The 23723-nt window shown below is 35.8% G+C and overlaps 2 protein-coding genes across 2 annotated transcripts in view; one reads left to right on the top strand and one right to left on the bottom strand.

The window, feature by feature from the left end:
* FANCM (FA complementation group M) overlaps nucleotides 1-13976 on the top strand; it is a 63500-nt gene extending 49524 nt beyond the window's left edge. The window contains exons 19-23 of the mRNA XM_039257425.1: nucleotides 3726-3832; nucleotides 4559-5125; nucleotides 9961-10336; nucleotides 12273-12564; nucleotides 13155-13976. Coding sequence (XP_039113356.1) covers nucleotides 3726-3832; nucleotides 4559-5125; nucleotides 9961-10336; nucleotides 12273-12564; nucleotides 13155-13293 — 1481 coding nt within the window. The 3' untranslated portion in view covers nucleotides 13294-13976. The remainder of the gene's footprint in view (nucleotides 1-3725; nucleotides 3833-4558; nucleotides 5126-9960; nucleotides 10337-12272; nucleotides 12565-13154) is intronic.
* A 636-nt stretch (nucleotides 13977-14612) lies between these two features.
* Nucleotides 14613-23723, bottom strand: part of MIS18BP1 (MIS18 binding protein 1) — a 50930-nt gene continuing 41819 nt past the window's right edge. The window contains exons 13-16 of the mRNA XM_039257424.1: nucleotides 21796-21944; nucleotides 17304-17391; nucleotides 15582-15636; nucleotides 14613-15395 (exon numbers count right to left, since the gene is read on the bottom strand). Coding sequence (XP_039113355.1) covers nucleotides 15292-15395; nucleotides 15582-15636; nucleotides 17304-17391; nucleotides 21796-21944 — 396 coding nt within the window. The 3' untranslated portion in view covers nucleotides 14613-15291. The remainder of the gene's footprint in view (nucleotides 15396-15581; nucleotides 15637-17303; nucleotides 17392-21795; nucleotides 21945-23723) is intronic.

Genomic DNA, 23723 nt, shown 5'->3' with positions numbered 1-23723 from the left:
ATCTTTGAGTTTTAAAGGAAGAAATTTGGTATGTGTGAAGTATTTGGTCACTTTCATTCAAATTCTGTAATATTTGCTTTATTTTAGACTTGGTTGCTTATAGGCTTCTGCTATTTTGATCATATATTACCAGAATGACCTGGTTAGCTCAGTGTCAGATGTTCATTTAAGAAATATTTAGTGACTACTGTGTGCTGGTACTATGTAAAGTTCTTGCAAAAGCTTTATCAGTGGACAAAAATCCTTGCCCTTGTGAAGTTTACATGTGAATGGAGACAAACAGTATACACAACAACTTACAGAAAAATGAAAAAAAAGTATGATGAGTATGATGAGGATTTGGAGTAGCAGGGGTTAGGGGTATTAACAGTGGGCACCATGTAACTTTATTTTTTTTAAATATTTTTTTAATGTTTTTTAATTTATTTCTAGGAGAGAGAGAGACAGCTTGAGCAGGGGAGGGTCAGAGAGAGAGGGAGTCACAGACTCTGAAACAGGCTCCAGGCTCTGAGCTGGCAGTCAGCACAGAGCCCGACGCGGGGCTTGAACCCACGAACCGCGAGATCATGACCTAAGCGAAAGTCGGACGCTTAACCGACTAAGCCACCCAGGCGCCCCACTGTGTAACTTTAAATAAGGGAATTAGGGATAGGCTCCATTGAGAAGATGACATTTGATCAAAGACTAGAAGGCAACGAGGACTTGAGCAATGTTGGCTGTTGTTTTTTTTTTTAAATTTCTGAGATAGAGACAGTGTGAGCAGGGGAGGGTTAGAGAGAGAGGGAGACACAGAATCTGAAACAGGCTCCAGGCTCTGAGCTAGCTGTCAGCACAGAACCCGATGTGGGTTTGAACCCACGAACTCTGAGATCATTACCTGAGCCAAAGTCGGATGCCTAACTGAGCCACCCAGACGCCTCCAATGTTGACTGTCAAAAGTAGGTCAGATACAAACCTAAATTTATTAACTTTGCCAAATAAGAGAGATCTGCTTTTGGAAATCAGTCTCTCCACTCAATGCTTGAACAGGTCTTATATGTAATACATTAATTACAGATAAGTCAGATTGGCTGTAATAGAAATAGGAAAGAATCTGGTGAGATTTTCAGTGTTCTAATCTTTCATGGATCTTGCTATTTATTCTGCTCCTGTACTATATTTGTGTGATGTAATACAGCAAATATTCCCAAGCTCTACTTAAAAGAAAAAAAAGATTTTAGGGGTGCCTAAAAGTTGGTTAAGCATCCAACTTTGGCTCAGGTCATGATCTTGTGGTCATGGGTTCGAGCCCCACATCGTGCAGAGCCTGGAGCTTGCTTCAGATTCTGTGTCTCCTTCTGTCTCTGCCCTTTCCATGTTCACTCTCTCTTTCTGTTTCTCAAAAACTAAAATAAAATACATTAAAAAGAATCTTTTTAAAAGGTTTTAGAGACTTAACTTCTCAGTACTGTGTCCTTGATACTGATATAATTTGCCAAATAAGGTTTCTTAGTATTATGTCCTTTATGTTCATTAACAGAGTGGCTTTTGGAGGTTTGCAGCATTAATCTGGCGGGGAATAATGATGCAAAGACAACAAGCAGTGCCCAGCTCACGTCTGATTTATTTTAGTAGTATCATTCTAGCTTTGCTGTTGAGAATGATCTATAGGGGAGCAAACGTAGGGGAAGAGACCTATTATAAGGTCATCGCAATAATCTAAAGAATGATACAGTCTTTTACCAGTGTGGCACTAGTGCCAGGGTAAGAAAGATTGGATTGTGGATACTTACAGCTTCCAGGGTTTTCTGATGAATTTGAGAATAAAAGAAGAATCAGTGCATTTGGACAACAGAAAGGACATAGTTGTTGTTGTCTGATATTGGGCAGGCTACAGGTGGAGCCCTTAGGATGGAAAGTAAGGAGATCTGAACCCCATTTTATTTATTTTTATTTAAAAATTTAAAAAAAATTTTTTAAATAATCTGTACACCTGGTGTGGGGCTTGAACTCACAACTCCAAGATCAAGAGTTGTCTGCTCTTCTGACTGAGCCACCCATAACTCCCTGAAACTCCATTTAGACAGAGTGCATTTAAAATAAGTAGGGTTTTATTTATTTATTTATTTAAAAAATTTTAGATGTTTTTTATTTATTTCTGAGAGAGAGACAGCATTAACGGGGGGAGGGTCAGAGAGAGAGGGAGACACAGCATCTGAAGCAGGCTCCAGGCTCTGAGCTAGTTGTCAGCACAGAACCCAATGTGGGCTTGAACCCACAAACTGTGAGATCATGACCTGAGCTGGAGTCGTATGCTTCACCAACTGAGCCACCCAGGCACCCCAAGAAATATGTAGGATTTTAAAAATAAATAAAATATGTTGGATTTCAAAGTTTTTTTTGTTTGTCATTTGTACAACATTTGGGAAAAGGTTAAAACAATAGGGACAGCAAATAGATTATTGTTTGTCATAATGATGCATTTGTCAAGACAACTGTATCCTGAAGGAGGATGCATTTTACTGTATTTACATTATACCAAAAAAAAAAATCTATGACACAAAAAAAAAGTCTCTGAAAGCTCCTTGATCCCGAGTCCTTCTAAATAAGAAATTAGAAGTAAAGTCTCACTAAGTTTATAGGGATTTAGCATGAGTAAGGAGTGGGTAGGTAATCAGGAGGATATCTAGTATTGATAGCTATGCTGTGGAATGGAGGGAAGGGGAATATTATTCAAAGAAAAAATTATACATCCTGTCCCAGGCATTGTGATCATTAAATTAGCCCTGAAAATAACCTAAGTTGATTAATTGCTTCAAAAAATGTAAGGGAAAATGAGACAAAAACAAAATTGATTTCTGATTATAACTTGAAAGTAGACATAAATAAAAACACATGTTTTCCCAGGTTTTGCCTGACTGAAAGTTATGCAACGATCTTACTATTAGCTGTGTCTTTTGATATTTTTAAGCGCATTTTCTTTTTTGCCTGGATTTCTTGTGTTTTATTTAGTACTTTCCATAAGTCAAGTACAGGCCTCAGATTTTCAAATACATTTATTTTTCATAAAAAGACACTACCTTAATACTCATTATCAGAGGAGAGAGATAGCTAAGGCAGAGAGCTTAAAAAAGTTGTCACAAACATCCAACCAGATGGTCTGATTTCAAAGGCAAAACTAACTTCAGTTTTTAATAATTGTTTTTAGGCTTGTTCCAATGCATATTAAATATCTTTTGTATAAAATAATTCCACAACGTTTGAATGATGTGAAATTGGAATAGGTCACAATCATCCAACCAGATGGTCTGATGTCAAAGGCAAAACTAACTTCACAGTTTTTTTTTTTTTTTTTAAATATTTTTTTTATTTATTTTTAGGAGAGAGAGAGACAACGTGAGCAGGGGAGGGTCAGAGAGAGAGGGAGATACAGACTCTGAAATAGGCTCCAGGCTCTGAGCTGGCAGTCAGCGCAGAGCCCGACTCGGGGCTTGAATCCACGAACCGCGAGATCATGACCTAAGCGAAAGTCGGACGCTTAACCGACTAAGCCACCCAGGCGCCCCTAACTTCACAGTTTTTAATAATTGTTTTTAGACTTGTTCCAATGCATATTAAATATCTTTTGTATAAAATAATTCCACAAGGTTTGAATGATGTGAATTTGGAATAGGTCAAAGTTAAATACTTTACTAGTTTTCATTTAAATAATTCTGCTACTTGAAATTCTTACTATCTTTACACAGATTCTGAAATGAGAGCTGTTTACATGAAGTCTTTGCGTAGTCCACTGATAAACAATCGGTATAAAATGGTCCGTAAGAAACATAACAACATAAATATTTTCTCACAGGTATGAACTATAGAAATATAGTGGAGGATTTCCTGATGATAATGTTGAGATCTCAAGTTCCTGTAATGAGGTCTCCATTTTGTTTCTAGAACTGGACTGTCAGAACTATTTGGGATAATTTCTGCCCTGACTCAAAAAGGTGGACTAAATGAATTCTCAGAATCCCTTTTGGTCCTAATTTGATCAAATTATCCTATCTGTTATTTGATCTGATTAGAATATACTATTGAATTGTTTTCCAATTAGGAGAATATTTAAAAGAAGTGAATAGAATTTTTTATTTTTATATGTTCTTTTATTTGTCTTAATTATTTTTTTATAAAGGCATTTTCTAAAATTAGGGATTATTTTTGATTTATGGACACCATTTGCACAGTAGTCTTCTTTATTTATAAATTGCCAATATTCATCGTGTTAATGTTCATTTCTCTGTACTTCCATTGTGTTTGTTATGTAGCCCTTGTCACATTGCCTATAAATTGTTTATTTGTCTGGCTACCTATAAGAGACTATAAATTTCTAGAGAGTAAATCATTCTTTTTTTTAATCCCAATCTCCTCATAATTTTCCCGTAAAGAATATACTCAGTATTTGTTAGGTGAGCACAAGTGACTGAATTAATAAAGTAAGTGAAATCATTAGAAAGATCGCATGTCTTAAAAGAATGTTAAATACATACTGATTTTACAAAAGAAATTTATATGCTAATTTGTACTTTTACTGTAGATTCCTGAGCAAGATGAAACCTATTTAGAAGACAGTTTTTGTGTTGATGAAGATGAATCTTACAAAAGTCAATCGAGTGAAGAAGAAGTGTGCGTTGATTTTAACATAATAACTGAGGATTGCCTTGCAAGTGGGAGTAAAAAATATAGAACCCGACATGCAGTAAAGCTAAAACAAATAGAGATGAGACAAAATTGTGCACATTCAAAAAAGAAATTATCCAGAATTATTTTACCAGGTGACTCAAGTGAGGAGGAAAACAATGTAAATGAAAAAAGAGAATCCAGTCTTGTGGTTAACCCAGCCACTGTTCATAAGAGCAAACAGCAGGACCATTGTTCGAATAGAGTGCCTTTTGGGTCTTTATTGCAGTCCAAGGACCATTCTGATCCAGTTGTTAATCAGTCACCAAAGCAGAGAGGACAGACACCAGTCACTTTAAAGGATGCGGTTTCTGATATCTCGGATTTCAAACCTCAGAGCTGTAATAAAACTGAACCTACTTTACCATCATTCCCTACTGTTGATTCACAGAAGGACTGTAGAAAATTTCCAATTCATTTGAAGGTATGAATCAAATAAGAGAAAAAGCTTTATGTTTACCAAAAGGTTTTTTTTGTTGATTTGCCTTTTTTTTTTTTTTTTTTAAGTTTAGTTATTTATTTATACATCCAGTGTGGGGTTTGAATTCACAACCCCAGGGTCAGGAGTCCCATGCTCTTCTGACTGAGCCAGCCAGGAGCCCCTGTTGTTTTACTTTCTTTTGTGTTTTGTGTTTTGTATTAAATAACTAGGTCAAAGAAAACTTAGGAAGTGGTAAAAATTTTCTAACAAGAAAATAGCACAGTAGGTTATATTGATAATTTGTATAAGGATACTTAGGTTTTAATTTTAATTTTTGAGAGAAAGAGGGCAGGGACGGGAAAAGAGAGGGAGACAGAGAATCCCAAGCAGGTTCTGCACTGTCAGTGCAGTGCCCAGTGTGGGGCTTGAACCACAAACTGTGAGATCATGACCTGAGTGGAAATCAAGAGTCAGAGGCTTAACCAACTGAGCCATTCAGGTACCCCATTAGGTTTTAGTTTTTTAAGTGTGATCATAGTTTTCTTAGTAAAACTCTGTAAGGAAACTAGCTAGGATATAGGAAAATAGGTTTCCTGCAAGATAAAATTAACAAAAATTACATGCTCAGAGTGAATTCCACAGATTAACTTTTCTTTACCCCACTGAAGGCTTCAGGTATGTAACTCTCTTTATTGGAGAAGTTTAGGGACACTACCTGATTCACTTCCTTTAAATTTCTCTGTTTAGAATGGCTAATATTCCAGTTTCCTGCTTCTCCTTGTCTTATAATTGCTGAAATAATCCATCCCTAAAACCACTTTTAGTTTTTAAGATTTTATAGTTATGTGGGTTATAGTTTAAGAGTTTATAGTTATAGTAGTTTTGTTAAAATAGGGGTTAATTAATTAAAGGTTTAGTAACAGGAATCCCTCCCTAACTGTACGTAACTGATTCCTTTCCTTAATGGTCATCTTGGAGTGAGACCTAGACCTAACCTTCTGTTTCTCTGTAGTATTCAGGTTTTTCAGGCCATTTTGCTTTTTGCAGCATGCTCCATTGTTGACCCAGGGGCTCATAAATTAATGTTTCCAGATTTAAATTGTCCCTACGCTTTTTTGCACAATGTTATTTCTTCAAGACATAATTAAGTTCACTAGGTTAAGTCTTGTGATAGATTGGGGAAATAGAGGCTACTTTATTTCTCTGAACTTCAGTATGCTCAGCTGTAGTGTAAAGATGGTAATCCCAAGGGTCAAGGTAGGTAGGTCCCGGGTTCACAATGGTTCAGCTTGACATTATGATAGTGTGAAAGCAATATGGTTTCTGTTAGAAACCATACTTAAAATTTTGAATTTTCATGTTTTCCTGGCTTAGCAACATGCAGTATGATACCCATCATATTGGCAGCCATAGCTCCCAGTCAGTCACATGATCACAAGGGCAAATAGCTGATACACTTAAAACTTTATGTACTCATACAGTCATCCTGTTTTTCACTTTCAGTATAGTATTCAATAAATTACGTGAAATATTCAAACACTTTATTATAAAACAGGCTTTATATCAGATGGTTTTTGCCCAGCTGTAGGCCAATATAAGTGTTCTGAGCACATTTAGGGTAGGTTAGGCTAAGCTATGATGTTTGGTAGGTTAGTATTAAATGCATTTTCTACTTAAGATCTTTTTGACTTATGGGCTTATTGAGAGGTAATCTTATTGCAAGTGGAGAAAGATCTGTATATGCACAATACTTTGAAAACCACTAGCTACATTTCTGCATTGGCATGCTCTAACTAAAAAATGGATACAGGCTTCGTAATACTTTGGGGACTGTGAAAAAGGACACACAGATTTTTACAGAAATTTGTCTTAAATTTTCTCCTGTTACCCTATAATTCCATGTAGTATGATTCTTCTCACTTGAAAATAGGAGGGGAAAGGATTTGAGGTAATTTTAAGAAAACAGAAAATAGATGAACTATCCTGTAAAAAAACTGTTAGATATATATATAAAAAAGTTAACATTTATTTTGTCATGTATATTGCAAAAAGTATTCCGTGTGGATCATTTGCCTTTTTGTTTGTTTATGGTGGCTTTTGCCATAGGAAGAAGTAACTTTTTTTACACAGTCTCAATTATTTTCTTTTTGGTTTCTGAACTTCAGTGTCCTATTTAGGAAGCTATTTTCTACTTCAAAATAGTGAAGTAGTTCCAATATTTTTGTTTGGTTCTTTAGTGCCAATTTTTCCTTTACTATATTGATTGGTTTTGAAACTGAATACTGAATTATTTTAAAGATTATTTTCTGAATGATTAGGATTTCTGCCTTTCCAGAAAACGGGAAAGAACACTGTTCCATCCTAGTAACAACAACAACAACAAGCCAGATAATCTCCAGAATCATGGTTTTATTTGAAACTATTATGGAGCTGAGGGTGCAGGACAACCAATTGGTCTCATTTCTAAGGAAAAACAAGTGCCTCCAAAGAGAGACTTACTGATTTGGGACAGTCCCTGGGCACTATATATTTTGATAAGAAGAATTATTCAGCTGAAACTTTAATAAATTGCAAAAGGCGGTGAACTAGCATGAGAGTTTAAAACCCCTGGGAATTGCAGACAGAAGGGGAATTCATAAACTTTTGTGGGCTCTCCTCCATAGATTCACTGGGTATTCACAGGAAAGGTTGAGAATCAGAGAAAGCCTCCCTTGCTGATGCCAGGCCTTGGGGGCAGTGACCAGCATGTACTGTGGAAAACATAACAAACCCCATCTGGTTCCTCTGCCCTGTATCCCGTATAGAACAAAAAGTTGTAAGCTGCTGAGGATGACCAGCCGACCTTGTAGCTATACCTCAGGGTCTAGATGAAGAAGACCCTTTACAGATGGAGGAAGGCAAGAATTAAAAACTGTTCTGTACGTGAGTCAGGGGCATGAAAACATGTTGGGCCTAGATCATTAAGAGACCTCCAGCTATGGGGAAGGAGGGCAGGATCACTGAGAAGACCCTGTTTCAGGAACTGACAGACACAAGTGCTGCTCAGGCTGAGGCAGGAGAGCAGAACTCCCCCTCTTCTCCTGCCCTGCCACCTTGCCACCCCGTGCTCCTAGCATCCCCTCCATGCAGGCTAGTCAGCACTTAGGAACAAATAAAAGCAGTCATCCCCTGAGACAGGGACAAGAGTGTTCTTTCAGGGAAAGAACCTCTTTAAGGTGCAAGGGAACAGAGAAGATCTGAAGCTGAGAGGACATTTAGAAAAATCATCTGACAAACCTTATCCCACCCTAAATGCAAAATAACACTGGGAGTTTGAAGCCTCTGGTTGTCCCTAGGGTAATCATTAGCAGTAAGAAAACCCAAAGTCATCTCAGCTTTTGATTGGATTGAGTCAACCTCACAAACTACAAGTGTAACAGCAACAAAAAAAGGCATACCTATTTCTAGGCTATTTACCTTAATTAGTATTGTCTTACATAAGATGTTTGGCTTTCAACCAAAAATTATAAGATACATAGAAGGAAGATAAAAACATGTTCTTAAAAACCAGACTTAGATATGACTCAGATATTGGAAATAACACACAGGGATTTTAAAATAACCTTGATCAATATGTTAGGCTCTAGGGGAAAAATAAAATGAACATGTATGAACAGAAAGAGACTATCATTCAAGAAATGGAAGCTGTTAAGAACAAGAAAGTGGAAATGCTAGAAATGGAAAGCATAGTAAGAATGAATATCTTTTTTAAAAACTTAAAAAAAATTTTTTTTTAATGTTTTATTTATTTCTGAGAGAGAGGCAGTGTGAGTGGGGAGGGTCAGAGAGAGAGGGAGACACAGAATCAGAAGCAGGCTCCAGGCTCTGAGCTAGCTGTCAGCACAGAGCCCAATGCGGGGCTCAAACCCACAAACCGTGAGATCATGACCTGAGCTGAAGTCGGACACTCAACCGACAGAGGCACCTAGTCGCCCCTAAAAACTTTTTTTCTTAAAAGAAAGCACAGGTGAATGGGGGTCGGGGGGATAGAGAGACAGAGAGAGAAAGAGAGACTGAGAATCCTAAGCAGGCTCCATGCTTAGTGCAGAGCCTGATGCAGGGCTCTATCCCATGAACCTGGGATCATGACCTGAGCTAGAATCAAGAGTTGGATGCTCAACCGACTGAGCCACCCAGGCATCCCAGGTGAAGACTGTCTTTAATGATCCTATCCGTCGACTCCACACAACTGCAGAAAACACCAAGAAACTTGAAGCTAGGCCAGTAGAAATTACCCAATATGAAACACAGAGAGTGAAAAGAGAGGGGAATGGAGCATCCAAAAGCTGTGGGACTGTATCCAATAGTCTAAGGTACATGTAATTGGAATTGAGAGGAAAAGATAGAAAAATATATTTAAACAGGCAACGGCTGAGAATTTTCCAAAGTTAACGAACACTGGCAAATGAGTTTGTGAGTCTCTGTTTTGAGGTCTTTTTGGTATAAACCTAGGAATAGAATTACTGGGTCATATAGCAGTTCTCTTTAATTTTTGAGCAATTGCCAAAAATTGCAGTGGCTGCTCTATTTTACATTCCCACCAGGTATGTATGTTCGGTTTTTTTCACATTCTAATAAGATTTACTGTTTTATTTTGTTTTTTAATTTTAGCCATCCTACTAGGTGTGAAGTGATAGCTTGGTCCTTCATGTATAGAGTCACTTTGGTCATATTGAAGGAAGAAGAAAAAAGTTAGAAAAAAGAAAATATCAGTAAGGAAAATCAACTTCAGGTGTTAGAAGTTTTTGGCACTAATATATATTTAACCTGATTGTTACCAATATTTTCCACCTTTGCAGGTTGGTAGTGCCCTGGAGGATTCTAGCACTTCAATGGCATACTGTTCCAACTCAAGACCACATTTAGCTGGCACACATACATCTCTGAGACTTCCACAGGAAGGCCAAAGAACTTGTATTCTTGTAGATAGTTGTGAAGTCACTTCTGGTTCAGAAGTAATTTCTTCCCTAAGAGCAGTTCATGGCTTACATGTAGAAGTTTGTCCTCTTAATGGCTGTGATTACATTGTGAGTAACCGCATGGTGGTAGAAAGGAGGTCTCAATCTGAGATGTTAAATAGTATCAATAAGAACAAGCTCATTGACCAGATCCAATACCTACAAAGCATGTTTGAAAGAATATGTGTGATTGTGGAAAAGGACAGAGAAAAAACAGGTTTGTATTTTTAAATGTTTTTGTTTGTAAGGCTGTAAAGGAACTCAGCTATTATTTAGTTCACTCTTCTATAGTCAGAATGTGGAAAACTCTTAAAATATAAATGCCTGACTCATAAATGTTACTTCATATTTATGTAAAGCCATGCTTTTCATTAGTCATTGTGTTTATGTTTTGTTTTTTACTATACAAATAGGTTGCTTTATTTCTGGATTTTTTACTCATTGTGTTTAAATGAGTTTGATTAAAAGGTGAGAAACTGAAGGCAAGTGAACCAACATGTCTTATCTCAGGAGCCCCAGAAAAGATGAGCGCCTTTAAGGCAGCAGTGGGGAAAAGGACAAGGACTTGGGGTTTAGGAGGCAAGATTAGTAGAGGTTGCTGGAAGGAGGCAAGAATTACTCTTTTTTTTCTATTAAGTTTATTTTGAGAGACCGAGTGCGAGAGCGCCAGTGTGCGTGCACACACATGAATGGGAAGGTGCAGAGACGGAGAGAAAGAATTCCAAGGAGGTTCCACGCTACCAGCGTGGAGCCTGAAGTAGGCCTTGAACCCACAAACCATGGGATCCTGAAAAGTTGAAATGAGTCTGATGCTTAACTGATGGAGCCACCCAGGCACCCCAAGAATTACTCTTGTGTTGACCAGTTTCTTGGTCACTGTGCAGTTAGGTAGTGGTACTCTTTATTGAAATCATGAATAGCAGAGAAGAGCAGATTTGAGGGACAAGGGGTGTTCAGTTGGACACATTGCGTTCTTATTTGGTAGCTCCAATAGGTGTATAGAAGCTTCAGTTAGGGAATTTCTGTGGGTAATATTTAATTGCAGGGGGACGCCTGAGGATGGTGTAAAGGTCATGGAATATGGAATCAGAAGACACCGAGTTCTGGTGTCACTACAGCTATGTGATGTTGCATTGAAAAATCACTCCCTCCTAGGGATTAATAATATACTTGTCCTATTCATCTTTTGATATTATGAGGATTAATCATATACGCAAAAGCCACTATGGAAGAATTCAAGAATTATACAGTTATAACAGTATATATCTCAGTAATATATATATATATATATATATATATATTACTATATATATATAGTAAAAGGAAATAATGTAGTTTATATAAAACATTGGTTTGGTAATTGAGTGTTGTACCTTTTTATCCCCATGCTATCACTGGTAAACTGTGGTCTTGGATAAGTCACGCTTTCAGTAACCAAGTTTTTAATTTTATTTTTTATTTGACAAATGAGGGGTTTATATTCAGTGATTTCTTGTGTCTTCTTAGTGCTAAAATTCTATAATTTCTTCTTCACCAACATACCCTTTATAAGGGAAATAAATTTGGAACAAAGAGGAAAGTAACATGGCAAAAGTTACAGGGGTTGGGGGGAGTTATGTAAAAAGTTCTGTTTTTCCATAGTGAAGAATGCCCAAAAAAGGATGGAGGATAGAATATAGAAAAAAATGAATGGAAAGGTAGGGAAGTAAATTCAGAGGCAAGAGTTAAAGAGGAGATTAAAATGGGTGTGTAGGGTTTTGGGTTACTCTTGGAATAGATACGTAAGATTTTATATCAATTAAGCCAATACTTGAGCCATTCATCAGTTCTAGCATTAAGAAGAATTTTAGAGATAAGTAATATGGTCTCAGTCTTTATGAATCAATTATCCAGGAATAGAAGCCCTCCTCTGCCTACTCTTACTATTTGATACTAATTGAAGATACTCATAAAGATAGTTCTTCCTATTTTATCTCCCAGATATTTGAGTCACTTTAAATCTTTAGTTGTGGGGTTTCTCATTACCATAATATGGGACTAGTTTGCATAATGGTTGTAGATCTTGGGATTTTAATAATATAAAATATAGTATTAATGATTCTACTTAATGTAAGTTACTCAAGTTTGCATTTTTCTAAATATGAAATATTTAGGAGACACATCCAGGATGTTTAGGAGAACAAAGAGCTACGACAACTTGTTGACTACGTTAATTGCTGCTGGAATCCGAGTTCTTTTCAGTTCCTGCCAAGAAGAAACTGCAGATTTGCTAAAGGAACTGTCTTCAGTAGAACAAAGAAAGAATGTTGGTATTCATGTTCCAACAGTGGTAAACAGAAATAAACGTGAGGCACTTCAGTTTTATTTAAGTATTCCCAATGTAAGTTATGTAACTGCATTAAATATGTGTCACCGGTTTTCTTCTGTGAGAAAGATGACTAACAGGTATGTCGGTCTTAATATTTTTAAATGGTTACCTAAATGATTCTTAGAAATACTTCATAGAAATGGTAGTATTTTTTTAAAAAATAAAGATGTATAGTGCTTATTAGACCTCATTCAGTAAAGACTTTTTGCTTCCCAATATATTACAGTCACTGCGTGAAGTTGAGGACAGAATGGAGGGAAAAGATAGGCACCGCCTTTGGGGAGCTTAGAGTCCTGGGAGCTAGACAGGAAACTCTTATATTTGATCTTGCATTCTAACATTTCTGGGCCTTTTAATTCTAGAACTAAAAAATGTCACAGTGCAGATTTTTACTAGTTTTTGATTATTGCTTGAAAAGGAAAATTTTAGAAAATAAGTAATTTTAAATTAAAGGCCAATGTAAGATGTTGAAACTATTGTTATAGATGACTTTGAGTATAGGGAATAAATGTGTTTTATTTAAACCATGCTAAGGACATACTAACTAGATGTAAAATGCTTAGAAGAAATGATTTTCCTAAAAATCATTTTTTATGTTTGGTGTTCTTCAAGCAAGTAAGAATACTAAATTGTATTAAGTCAAAAGTTCTACTAATTTATTTTTCAGCTCACCTCAAGAAATCTCCACATATGCACAAGTAACTCACCAGAAGGCTGAGGAGATCTGTAGATACCTTCACTATGTATTTGACATGCAAATGTTACCAAATGGCCTTAACCAAGGGAGACTACAATCTGATGAATAATGATACTGTTCAAGGTGCGGTTATGAAAGTACGTTCATAATACTAAATGCATTGCAGTAATGATTGTTGTAGTTTGATAAGTTTAAAATATGTAAAATAATATTTCCATTATCTATTATATATGGTGTACATTTTTATTTATATAGATTATAAATTATTTTAAAAGCTTTGTCAGTATAAGGAAGAAAGGGGCTTCTTTCTGGTTCCAATGTGGTGTTTTGCTGCTGCTTACTCCTGCTACATGGGGTTAGCATTGCATGTGGGTGGGGACACTTGGTGGAACTCTGCTGTACCTCAGCAATCTGACATTGACGTGGGCAGATGACCACCTTGCAGCATCTCCCATGCAGACACCAATGTGCTCAAATTCTTTTTGTCCACCTGGCAGACAGAATATAAGTATTCATGTTGTAAGGGGACATAAGCTAGAGGATTTCATTTACTTGTGCTTGCTGTGTACAGAGCTTCATCCATATTTAAACTGCAATAGCCTTCTTCATACTCTTATTGGTAGCACTGAACTTTCAGCCCTGTTGATTATTAATCCATCATCTTTGAGCCCACTTTTAAGTCTCCTTTGGAGGTTACTTTAAGTCTTCCTAGTGTATCTTATGACCTGATGGGGGACTAAGCAGGTACCTGGCAGGTGGGATACAATAAAACAGACTAGGAAGGACACTGAAGCAGTTGTAGTAGGACAGAGGAAATTGGGCGGGGGGGGGAAGGCCATACTATTTGTTTTGTGTTAAGTCTGTGCTATATCAAAATTATCCTTTTATTTCTCATTATGGAATTTAACTACCTTCTAACTCCTTAAGAGGAGTTAACATTCTCCACTAACATTAATAAGCAGCATGGTCTTATACCAAATATTGGCAACTCAAGTTCTACAATAGTATTTCGCTATAAAATAATCCATCCTACATCTAAGTCTTTGTGGCAGAAACAATTATGACCTCAGTCTAACTGTAATATTCTTTTTAAATCTTGTGTTTCTATAAATCCTATAGTAATATAAACTGACTGAATTCTTAAAAACATGTATGTTTTATTAAAATTCCGGTAGTTTTTTGAGGAAACAAACTGAAGCTTGTTTAATAACAAAATGCCTATTTGGTTTCAATGATTCAGTAATCAACCAACCACCACCAAAATACAAATGTTCTAAAAGCAAACAATTTTATTTGAATAATCTAACGAGAGAAAGGGTAACTGAATATAATACATGCTATAACCACAGGAGAAATATTCTGTCAAATTTTAAAACAGAATGACAGAATAAGCTTAAAAAAGTTTATTTCTAAAGGAGATGTCTGAAATAATGTTTACTCTGAAATGGCATATTAACTTGACTACTTACAGTGGTAGATCAATTACTTGAATGTTTGTCTAATCCAATCTTTTTAATATTGAGGCCAAATGTAAACTATTTCTGCATGTGTTAATAAGACTTAATGTGACAAAATGTATTCTCTGACTCTACCTAATACAGAAAAGTAATAAATTTACATAGGTTTCATAGATGTGCCAATGCCAAGTTTTAAGAAAAAAAATCAAGTGGTAACAAATGCTAACACAGTTTTCATGAATTTGTAGCCAGCAATACAGTCTACTTTTTATTACCCCTTCCCTACCTCTTAAGGGTATCAACATTTTCTTGGACACTTTAAAAACAAAATCTGTCTAGAACCTGATTTTCTTAAATCAAACAGATGCTTAAAAGAGACTTACCAAGAATATTTTAATGTTCAAAAAACAGAAATTTACAAGTATGTATACAAGCAAAACAACTTTCCTTATATTTTAGTAACCTACATCGATGAGCAATATTCTACAGAAGGATGTTTTACTCTCAATACAAACACCTAAAACCTTTGAGAAGGAATCCACAATTTCATATGAAGGTACATTATAAGGAAAGTAACATGTATTCCAAAAAAGATATAAATACGCTGTCTGCTTCTTGACAAAAATCCTGGAAATAGTTCCTCATTTATACTATGCAGAATCGGAGTTTGAAAAATAATAATCTTTCTCTTCTTCATCTAAAGACTCCATAGCATTGGTGAAAAGTTTTCCAAAACCAGAGTTTTCTCCTAATTCTGTAAAGAGAAGTTTAATAAAAAAGATTAATGTACTTCTAAAAGTAATTTCAGTGAAACTGAAAATAACTGAGAAACTGAATAGTAGGTCTGCCCACTTGTGAGCAGTTAATTTTAATACCATGTTAATAAAGAGACTGTCTTACAATAGAACTGAACTACAAAAGAAAGATATAAATAAATTACCTCTGTTATACTGGGTTTTCTTTCTTGATGTTGGAGTTGAAAAGTGAGTTTCAACCTGCAAGACAGTTCATGTTAATAAATAGTACCGCTGTGAATTCTGCCACAAACATAGACAAAATAAAGCATGCTTCAACCCCTGAGTATACCTTGAACACGTGTCTATAACAATACCTAATCACATTATAATTAACTGTGAAACATCTAATTCTCCATTAAGTTGCATTTATCCAGGGAAAGAATACTTCTTCAAAGTTATTTCCCACTGCTGGCAAACAGAACTATAAGAAAATACTACAAACTAATGCTATAGAGGTTAAAGGATAGTCTGTGGGCCTCTGACAGCTGCCAAAATCTAGGTACTCCTTCCATTCTATTACACTAGCAAAACTTAGATTATTGTCTAAAATGGTATTTCATATCACATCAGTGCTTTTTATACTACTGGCCATGGCTGGCTATCTTCAAAAAATGAAAAGGAATAGAATAGAAAAGATGACAGGGCATATCCACTGTACTAAAAGTAAATATTGCTGAAACTTTCAAGATGCACTCTCGCGTTCAGATTGTGACATAAATGTACTTTTTCTTGGGAAAGGAGTCAAAACACTATAATATCACTTAGCTCTCATAATCGTTCAGTGACTTTAAATCAGTATGATTCCAGCACTGATGGTACATTGTCTCATGTGAATAAAATGAGATTAGAAAGCTCAGGTAGCTTTTGTTATTATAAAGCTGGTATGGTGAGTCAGATCTTGAAAGCAAAATCTTTCACAGTAAATCCTTTGCTATCTTCACATGGAGAGCTACAAACTATTAGTCAATGAAAAAATAAGACTAAATCACAAAGATATTATAGACTACTAACATTATGACCCATTAAGAAAAAGAAGCCCAGTAATGCTTAGGATGTCAGAAATACAGAGAAATAAAAATTAACAGCAATGGTTCTTATAGATGTATCCATACGAACTTTTCATCATTGTGCAGAGAGAAAAGACTGAATGGATTAGGACCTTGATACTACTTAGTATGGACCACGGATCAGAAACACAGGCATCACCCGGAATTGGTTAGAAATGCAGAAATTTCAAATCTGCTGGATCAGAATCTGGTGTTTAACAAGATCCCTAGGGGACTTCTCTGTCAAAGCAGCTTAACTTCACACTGGCAAAACAGCAACTAGAACCAAATAAATCTTTCTCACTATGTTGATTCCAGGTCCTCCACAACAAACCAAAGTTTCATTCTCATAAGGAATAGGAGACTGGAAAAAGGGAATCTAAGAAACACTGAGTCTGTTTACATCTTCAATTTTAGAGATTTCTTTTGAAGAATTTAGTCTCCAGGCTGATTTTAAACCACAATGCCCAGAAGTGTCTATCATTTCCTATGGACAAATCAAACCCATAAAGATTGGATGTGATTATGTAATTCCAATGTTTAGTTTAGAAACTCCCTGAGAAGAATTTTATTGCATACTTGTTAGAGAAAAAATATTTCAACATGGGTGAGTGAGAAAGAAATTGCCATTACCTGATCAGAAGGAATATACAATCAGGAGACATGGTGGTCTTCCACATTTGTACCTCCATAAATTATAATTCCCTAAGATTATTTACTTTGACGGCAAGGACTTTTATATAACTTAAAACTCCAGTTTGTCATTTATTATAGTTGTTCAAGAGATGTGATGAATAAATGAAGAATGAATGTACTTACTGTTTTTTTCTTGATATTGCCCCAGACAATGCCACCTTTACTTTTATGGTTTTTTTGCATACGAAAAACATACTTATCACAATCATCCCTGTTTGAATACAAAATAATTTCGTCAACATTAACTACCATACTTATATTCAGAGGTTGAACACAGTCGACAAAAAATTAATTTAAAATGTGTTGTAAGACTTTAAGTTTTTATTCATTTTTGAGAGACAAAGCGTGAGTGGGGGAGCAGAGAGAGAGGGAGACAGAATCTGAAGCAGGCTTCAGGCTGTCAGCACAGAGCACAACACAGGGCCAGAACTCAAACCGCGAGATCATGACCTGAGCCAAAGTTGGATGCTTAACTGACTGAGCCAACCTGGCGCCCCTCCAAACTTTAAAAAGCATATTTTCTGGGAAACAAAAACAAACTATTGAGACTACATCAATGTAAACAGCTTCTGCACAGCAAAGGAAACCATCAACAAAACTAAAAGGCAACCTATGGAATGGGAGAAGATACTTGCACATGACATCTGATAAAGGTTTAGTATCCAAAATATATAAAGAACTTATAAAACTCAACACCCAAAAAACAATCCAATTGAAAAATGGGCAAAAGACATGCATAGACATTTTTCCAAAGAAGACATCCAGACAGCCAAGAGACACATGAAAAGATGCTCAACATCGCTCATCCAGGAAATACAAATCGAGACTACAATGAGATCGCATCTCACACCTGTCAGAAGGGCTAAAATCAGGGGTGTCTGGGTGGCTCAGTTGGTTAAGTGTCCAACTTGGGCTCAGGTCATGGTCTTGTGGTTCATGAGTTCAAGCCTGACATTGGACTCGCTGCTATCATTGCAGAGTCTGCTTGAGATTGTCTCTCTTCCTCTGTCTCTGCCCTTGTCCTGATCTTTCTCTCAAAATAAACATAAAAAAAAAAAAAAAATGGCTAAAATCAGTAACACAAGAAACAACAGGTGTTAGTGAAGATGTAGCAAAAAGAGAATCTTCTTGCACTTTTAGTGGGAATGCAAACTGGTGCAGCCACTCTCGAAAACAGTATAGAGTTTCCTCAAAAAGTTAAAAATTGAACTATTGTATGATCTAGCAATTGCACTACTAGGTATTTATCCAAAGAACACAAAAATATGAATTCAAAGGGATACGTGCACCCCAAAGTTTAGAGCAGCACTATCTACAGTAGCCAAATTATGGAAACAGCCCAAGTCAAGTTCCCATCAACTGATTAATGGATAATAATGTGGTATACATATACAATGGAATATGAGCCATCAAAAAGAAAAAAAATCTTGCAATAACATGGAGGTAGTGAGTATAATGTTAAGCAAAATAGGTCAGAGAAAGACAAATAGCATGATTTCATTCATATGTGGAATGTGAGAAACAAATGAGCAAAAGGGAAACAAAAAGAGACGAACCAAGAAACAGACTCTTAACTATAAAGAACTGATGGTTACCTGTGGAGAGGTAGGGAGAGGGAAGGGTGAAACAAGTGATAGGGATTAAGGAGTGCACGTGCTGTGATGAGCACTAGTGTTAATACGGGAATACTGAATCACTATTTTGTATACCTGAAACTAATACGACTTTATGTTAACTAACCGGAATTTAAGTAAAAACTAAAACAAAAAGGTTTATTTTTCTTCTCCATTTTTAAAAAGACAATGGTGTACTGACAGAAATGGACAAAATGCTTCAACAAAACATTTTAAAGGAAACACTGAATATGAGTATTCTAGGAAATTACTATTTTGCTTACTGTTCACTGTCCCATTTGTGCCTTTTCCAACAAGTACTATCTTGCAACCTCTCTTTTCCAGAATCCAGAGACTTCTTGTCCCTGGACTCTCTTTTATTACACCTCTCACTCCTTTCTCCTGTTCACTTCCTTCCCCACCAGACTGAATCTTAAAGGGTAACCACTTTAAGGATGGTGATGAAAACCCTCAATTTAGTCTTCAACTCAGTTCACAAGTCTTTTTTTTCTGCATAGTTACATCTTTTTTATATTCTCCATACCAACTATAAAATTTTCATTTTTTACCTTCCTTCCCCTCTCATTCTTAGTAAATAGGCTTGATTCAAGTATAGTTACAAATTGAAGCCAAACAGAATGGCTATTTCATTTCTCCCTACAATTCCTAGTCCTGCTTATGACAGTGTATAACAGCTGAATAACACTTCTATTTCTCTCTCTTGGCTTCAAGATCCTTTATGATCAATTATCCTTTCCTTTATGACTTAAAGGTAGGACACATAGAAAGTTCTAAATGTGTGACTGTATTAAGATATTAATGTGAACCACAAACACTGCTGCATAAAGCTAGTGAATAAGAAGCCTAGCTATCTGTTGAGCATTAGCACCTCATGAATCTGTTGTCCTATATACAAAGAAGTCATCTCTGAAGTGATAAAAACTATTTCTTTATTTAAAATTGTTATAAAAAGGAAGCCACCTATTAGAGCTGATTAGTCAAGAGAGAGCGTAGAGGACTAGGAAACTCATTTTCTAAAATAAAGTTTTAGGAAACATATTCATGATATAAACAAGTCTACTATGTGCTCTATAAGAAAAAAAAGGTGCATTCCCATAATTATAAAAGTGATATTTAAAAAAAAACACACCAAAGCTCACTTAAATGTGATTCAATAACCTAAATAATGCTTGGTGATGTTTTTAGTCAAGAAATTTCTGAATACATGCAATGTGAATTGGGATACTGTATTTAACTTTTTAGCTTTAAAAAACTATTTTCCACTGAACATTATCCTTTGTCATTAAAAATTCCTGAAGGCATGATTTTTAATTATTACATATTATTCTATCATATGGATAAATCCTAATTTCTGAACTTTCCTTATTGGATGAATATTTTAAAGCTTTTTATGATTTGGCCAAAGTGCTTCCCAAAAGCTTTGCCCAAAATTATACTCTCAGTACTTTTACCTGCAATGAATACTAAAGAAAAAATAATCTGTGGATTGCTGGGGAAAATTATGTTTTTACTAAATAAATGTAAATTACAATTTCACCAAGCTTGAGGAGAGGACTGGCTACTTCTTTCTCAGTCATTATTATCTGGCTTTTGCCTCTTACCCCATGGAAACTACTCTTACTAAAAGCAGCACTGTCCCTGCTTGATTGCCACATGGAATGGTTTATTTTCAGGCCTCATTTTTCTTACTTTTCCTCTTTTAGTCTGTGTCATTCAACTGCTGGCTGCCCTTGATTTTTCTTAATCCCTCTAGTCTCTAAGCTATCTTAGTTTCTCTTTGTAGGGATCACCAATGTTTTCAATTTATGTATTCTTTCAGAGATACTTAATCAAAGGAAAGCAATTCTGTACATATGCACATATATATGCAAGTATATACATATACATACATAAATACACGCACAGCCCCTATTTACACAAATAGTTAACACATAATTCATTATGTCTTTTTTCATTTAATAAATCGTGAACATTTTTCCATAACAATAATTTCCTCATTCATTTCTATGGCTATAGAATATGCCTGATTTGATTAGTCCCTACTGGTGAGGATTCAAATTGTTTCCAGTCTTTTGCTATTACAAACAATACCTTAAAAAGCTGTACATCCACAATTCTAGAAGCAGATGGATAGGTTAAAGACCACGTGTATTTACAATTTTGACAGGTACTGACAAATTGCTGCCTGTAGAGACTGTCCTAATTTACCTTCTCACTAGTAATGCATGAGAATGGCTTTCCTCTTAATTTGTAGAGGTGCTGCATTAGGAAAATTAGCCTTTTCCTTTGGTGGGTTCCCTATTTTCTTTTCTCAGATCACAGTTGATCTTTTTTTTTTTTTTAATGTTTTATTTATTTCTAGGAGAGAGAGAGAGAGAGAGAGCGCGAGCAGGGGAGGGTCAGAGAGAGAGGGAGTCACAGACTGAAACAGGCTCCAGGCTCTGAGCTGGCAGTCAGCACAGAGCCCGACGCGGGGCTTGAACCCACGAACCGCGAGATCATGACCTAAGTGAAAGTCGGACGCTTAACCGACTAAGCCACCCAGGCACCCCAACGGTTGATCTTTTGATTGCTTATGGTACTTGGTATGGGGTAAAACTTTTTATCTGGTAGACTTCACCATTCTTTTTGTTAGCATCCTGAGTCTTGCATCATAGTTAGAAAAGACTTTCACTAATCTACAATTATAAAATAATCCTCCAAGGTTTCTTTAGGTATATTTTTTACATAAATTTGTTAACATGCAAAACTTTGATCCATTTTGAATTTATCCTGATATAAAGTGTGAGCTGTGTGTGTCCCTACACTACTGAACAACACCTCTACTTGTTGAAACTGTCCATCCTTGACTTCTAGAAACTATTCTTTCTTGATTTCCTTTTTAGTCATGACTCTTCTCATTACTGACATCTACTCTCTTCAACTCATGAAATATTAAATGCTGATCCATTACAGAATTACAGTATCATATGTATATTTACCTATTTATAGAGGTTAGCATCCCAGGACTGACATGCTGACACTGAGGAGTTTTTGCCAATGGAAAGACAACTGATGATGGAGTTGTTGGATTTTTGTCCATATTGGGCAGAATATCATCCTCTTCTGCACTGTCCTGGAGACTTGGTAACTAAAAAACAAATATTACTAGCCAGCAGGCACCCGTAAAAATGGGATTTCTCATTATCACTAAATGCTTTTGGGTGGGATAGAAGAGAGCCTTGGCCTCTAAATAAAACCTTATTTTCTATTGTGTTAAATGGAGAAATGACACCTACTTCTAGAAGTTGTGAAAAGACCGGTGTCAGCAAATGTTTTCTGTAATGAGTCAGACAATATATATTTTAAGCTTTGTGGTCCATATACTCTCTGTCCCAAATACTAAACTCTGCTGCTGTAGCATGAAAGCAGACATAGCTATGTAAATAGTGAGCATGTCTGTGTTCCAATAAAATTTTGTTTATAAAAAATGTGGTCCACCAGATTCGACCATGGCTCTCAAATACGGTAATGGTTTGCTTACTTCTGTGTAAACAGAACAAAACAATTAATTCACAAATTTATTATAAGAACTCAAGCAGTATTAAACTTCTGTGTATATATATTTCCAGTAAACAGCAATTCAATCCTTAAGATTTTATCTAACTTTACATCAAAACATTAGAGAAAGTGGATTTGTGACATACAACGATCTTACTTGACTGCTTTCTATGTTTTATTATTTTAGCTTTTAAACTGTTGCTACTATTGCATTTAAGCCAAAACATATGTAAAACCTGAAATGATGATGGAATTATATAAAGGATATAAGCTCTAAAGCACCATGCTTGTTATGCAGGGAACACAGTAAGAGACTCAGAGGCTGGTTCCCTTAAAATATCTCCTTTTACAACCTGTGTAGGCCAGGAGCCCAGATAATGATGTTACTAAATTCTTAAAGAATTTGTGTAGTCTTTTAATATTGGAGGTAATGTAACAATATTAAGAAATGCGGGGCACCTGGGTGGCTCAGTCCATTAAGGATCCACTCCTTCTTAATTTTGGCTCAGGTCATAATCTAACAGACTGGGATGGAGCCTGCATTGGGCTCTGCACTGCCAGCACAGAGCCTGCTTTGGATTTTCTCTCTCTCTCCCTGCCCCTCCCTTGCTCCTATGTGCATATGCGTGCTCTCTCTCAAAATAAAGTTAAAGAAATAAATGAATAAATTAAATTATCCCTGAAGGTTAAGATTTTATACTTCTATCAATTGTCTGTATCTGTCCATTTTTGCATGAATCTTAATACTCTTAACATTTATTTTTATATTCTAGAAATAGTCTCAAATTTGCACTTTATACTTTATTTGACCATTTATGAAGAACATCCTTATTGGATATATACTGCTTCCAGTTTTCTGCTATAAAGATAAACCTGCAATGTAAAGGTCTTTGTGGAGTCTTTTGGCTTTTTTTGAATTTCTCTGGATAAGTTCCCTTGAAGAGAATTATTCTTATGGCTCTCAAATACTGCCATGATGCTTTCCAAAAGGTAGGATTCACTCACACATCCACTGATGTGTGAACATTTCAGTGTCTCCACTGCTTTTTGTAATGGATATTTTAACTTAATGTTTGTAAAAGATTCTGTAATTTAGAATATATACATATGACTTTGTTTTCCTCTGATTGTCAGCTAATATAACTGACTACATTCCCAAGTGTTCAACCTTTTAAATTTTTTCTTGCCCACTTTTTCCCTGTGATCTTGACATTTTTTAGTATTCTAGTAACATCTGAATGAGTTGTAAACATGGTCTTTATTTGTTGTAAATATTTTTCCCCAATCGCTGAAGTTTTTAGTTGTACGATTTTTCATACTACAAAAATTACTTTATACATTAAAATGTCAACTTTGTGCTGTCATTTTT

The sequence above is a fragment of the Hyaena hyaena genome, unplaced genomic scaffold, assembly GCF_003009895.1.
Source record: "Hyaena hyaena isolate Hyena2069 unplaced genomic scaffold, ASM300989v1 scaffold_621, whole genome shotgun sequence".
Classification (NCBI taxonomy): Eukaryota; Metazoa; Chordata; class Mammalia; order Carnivora; family Hyaenidae; genus Hyaena; species Hyaena hyaena.
This window is presented reverse-complemented; position numbering and strand designations above follow the sequence as displayed.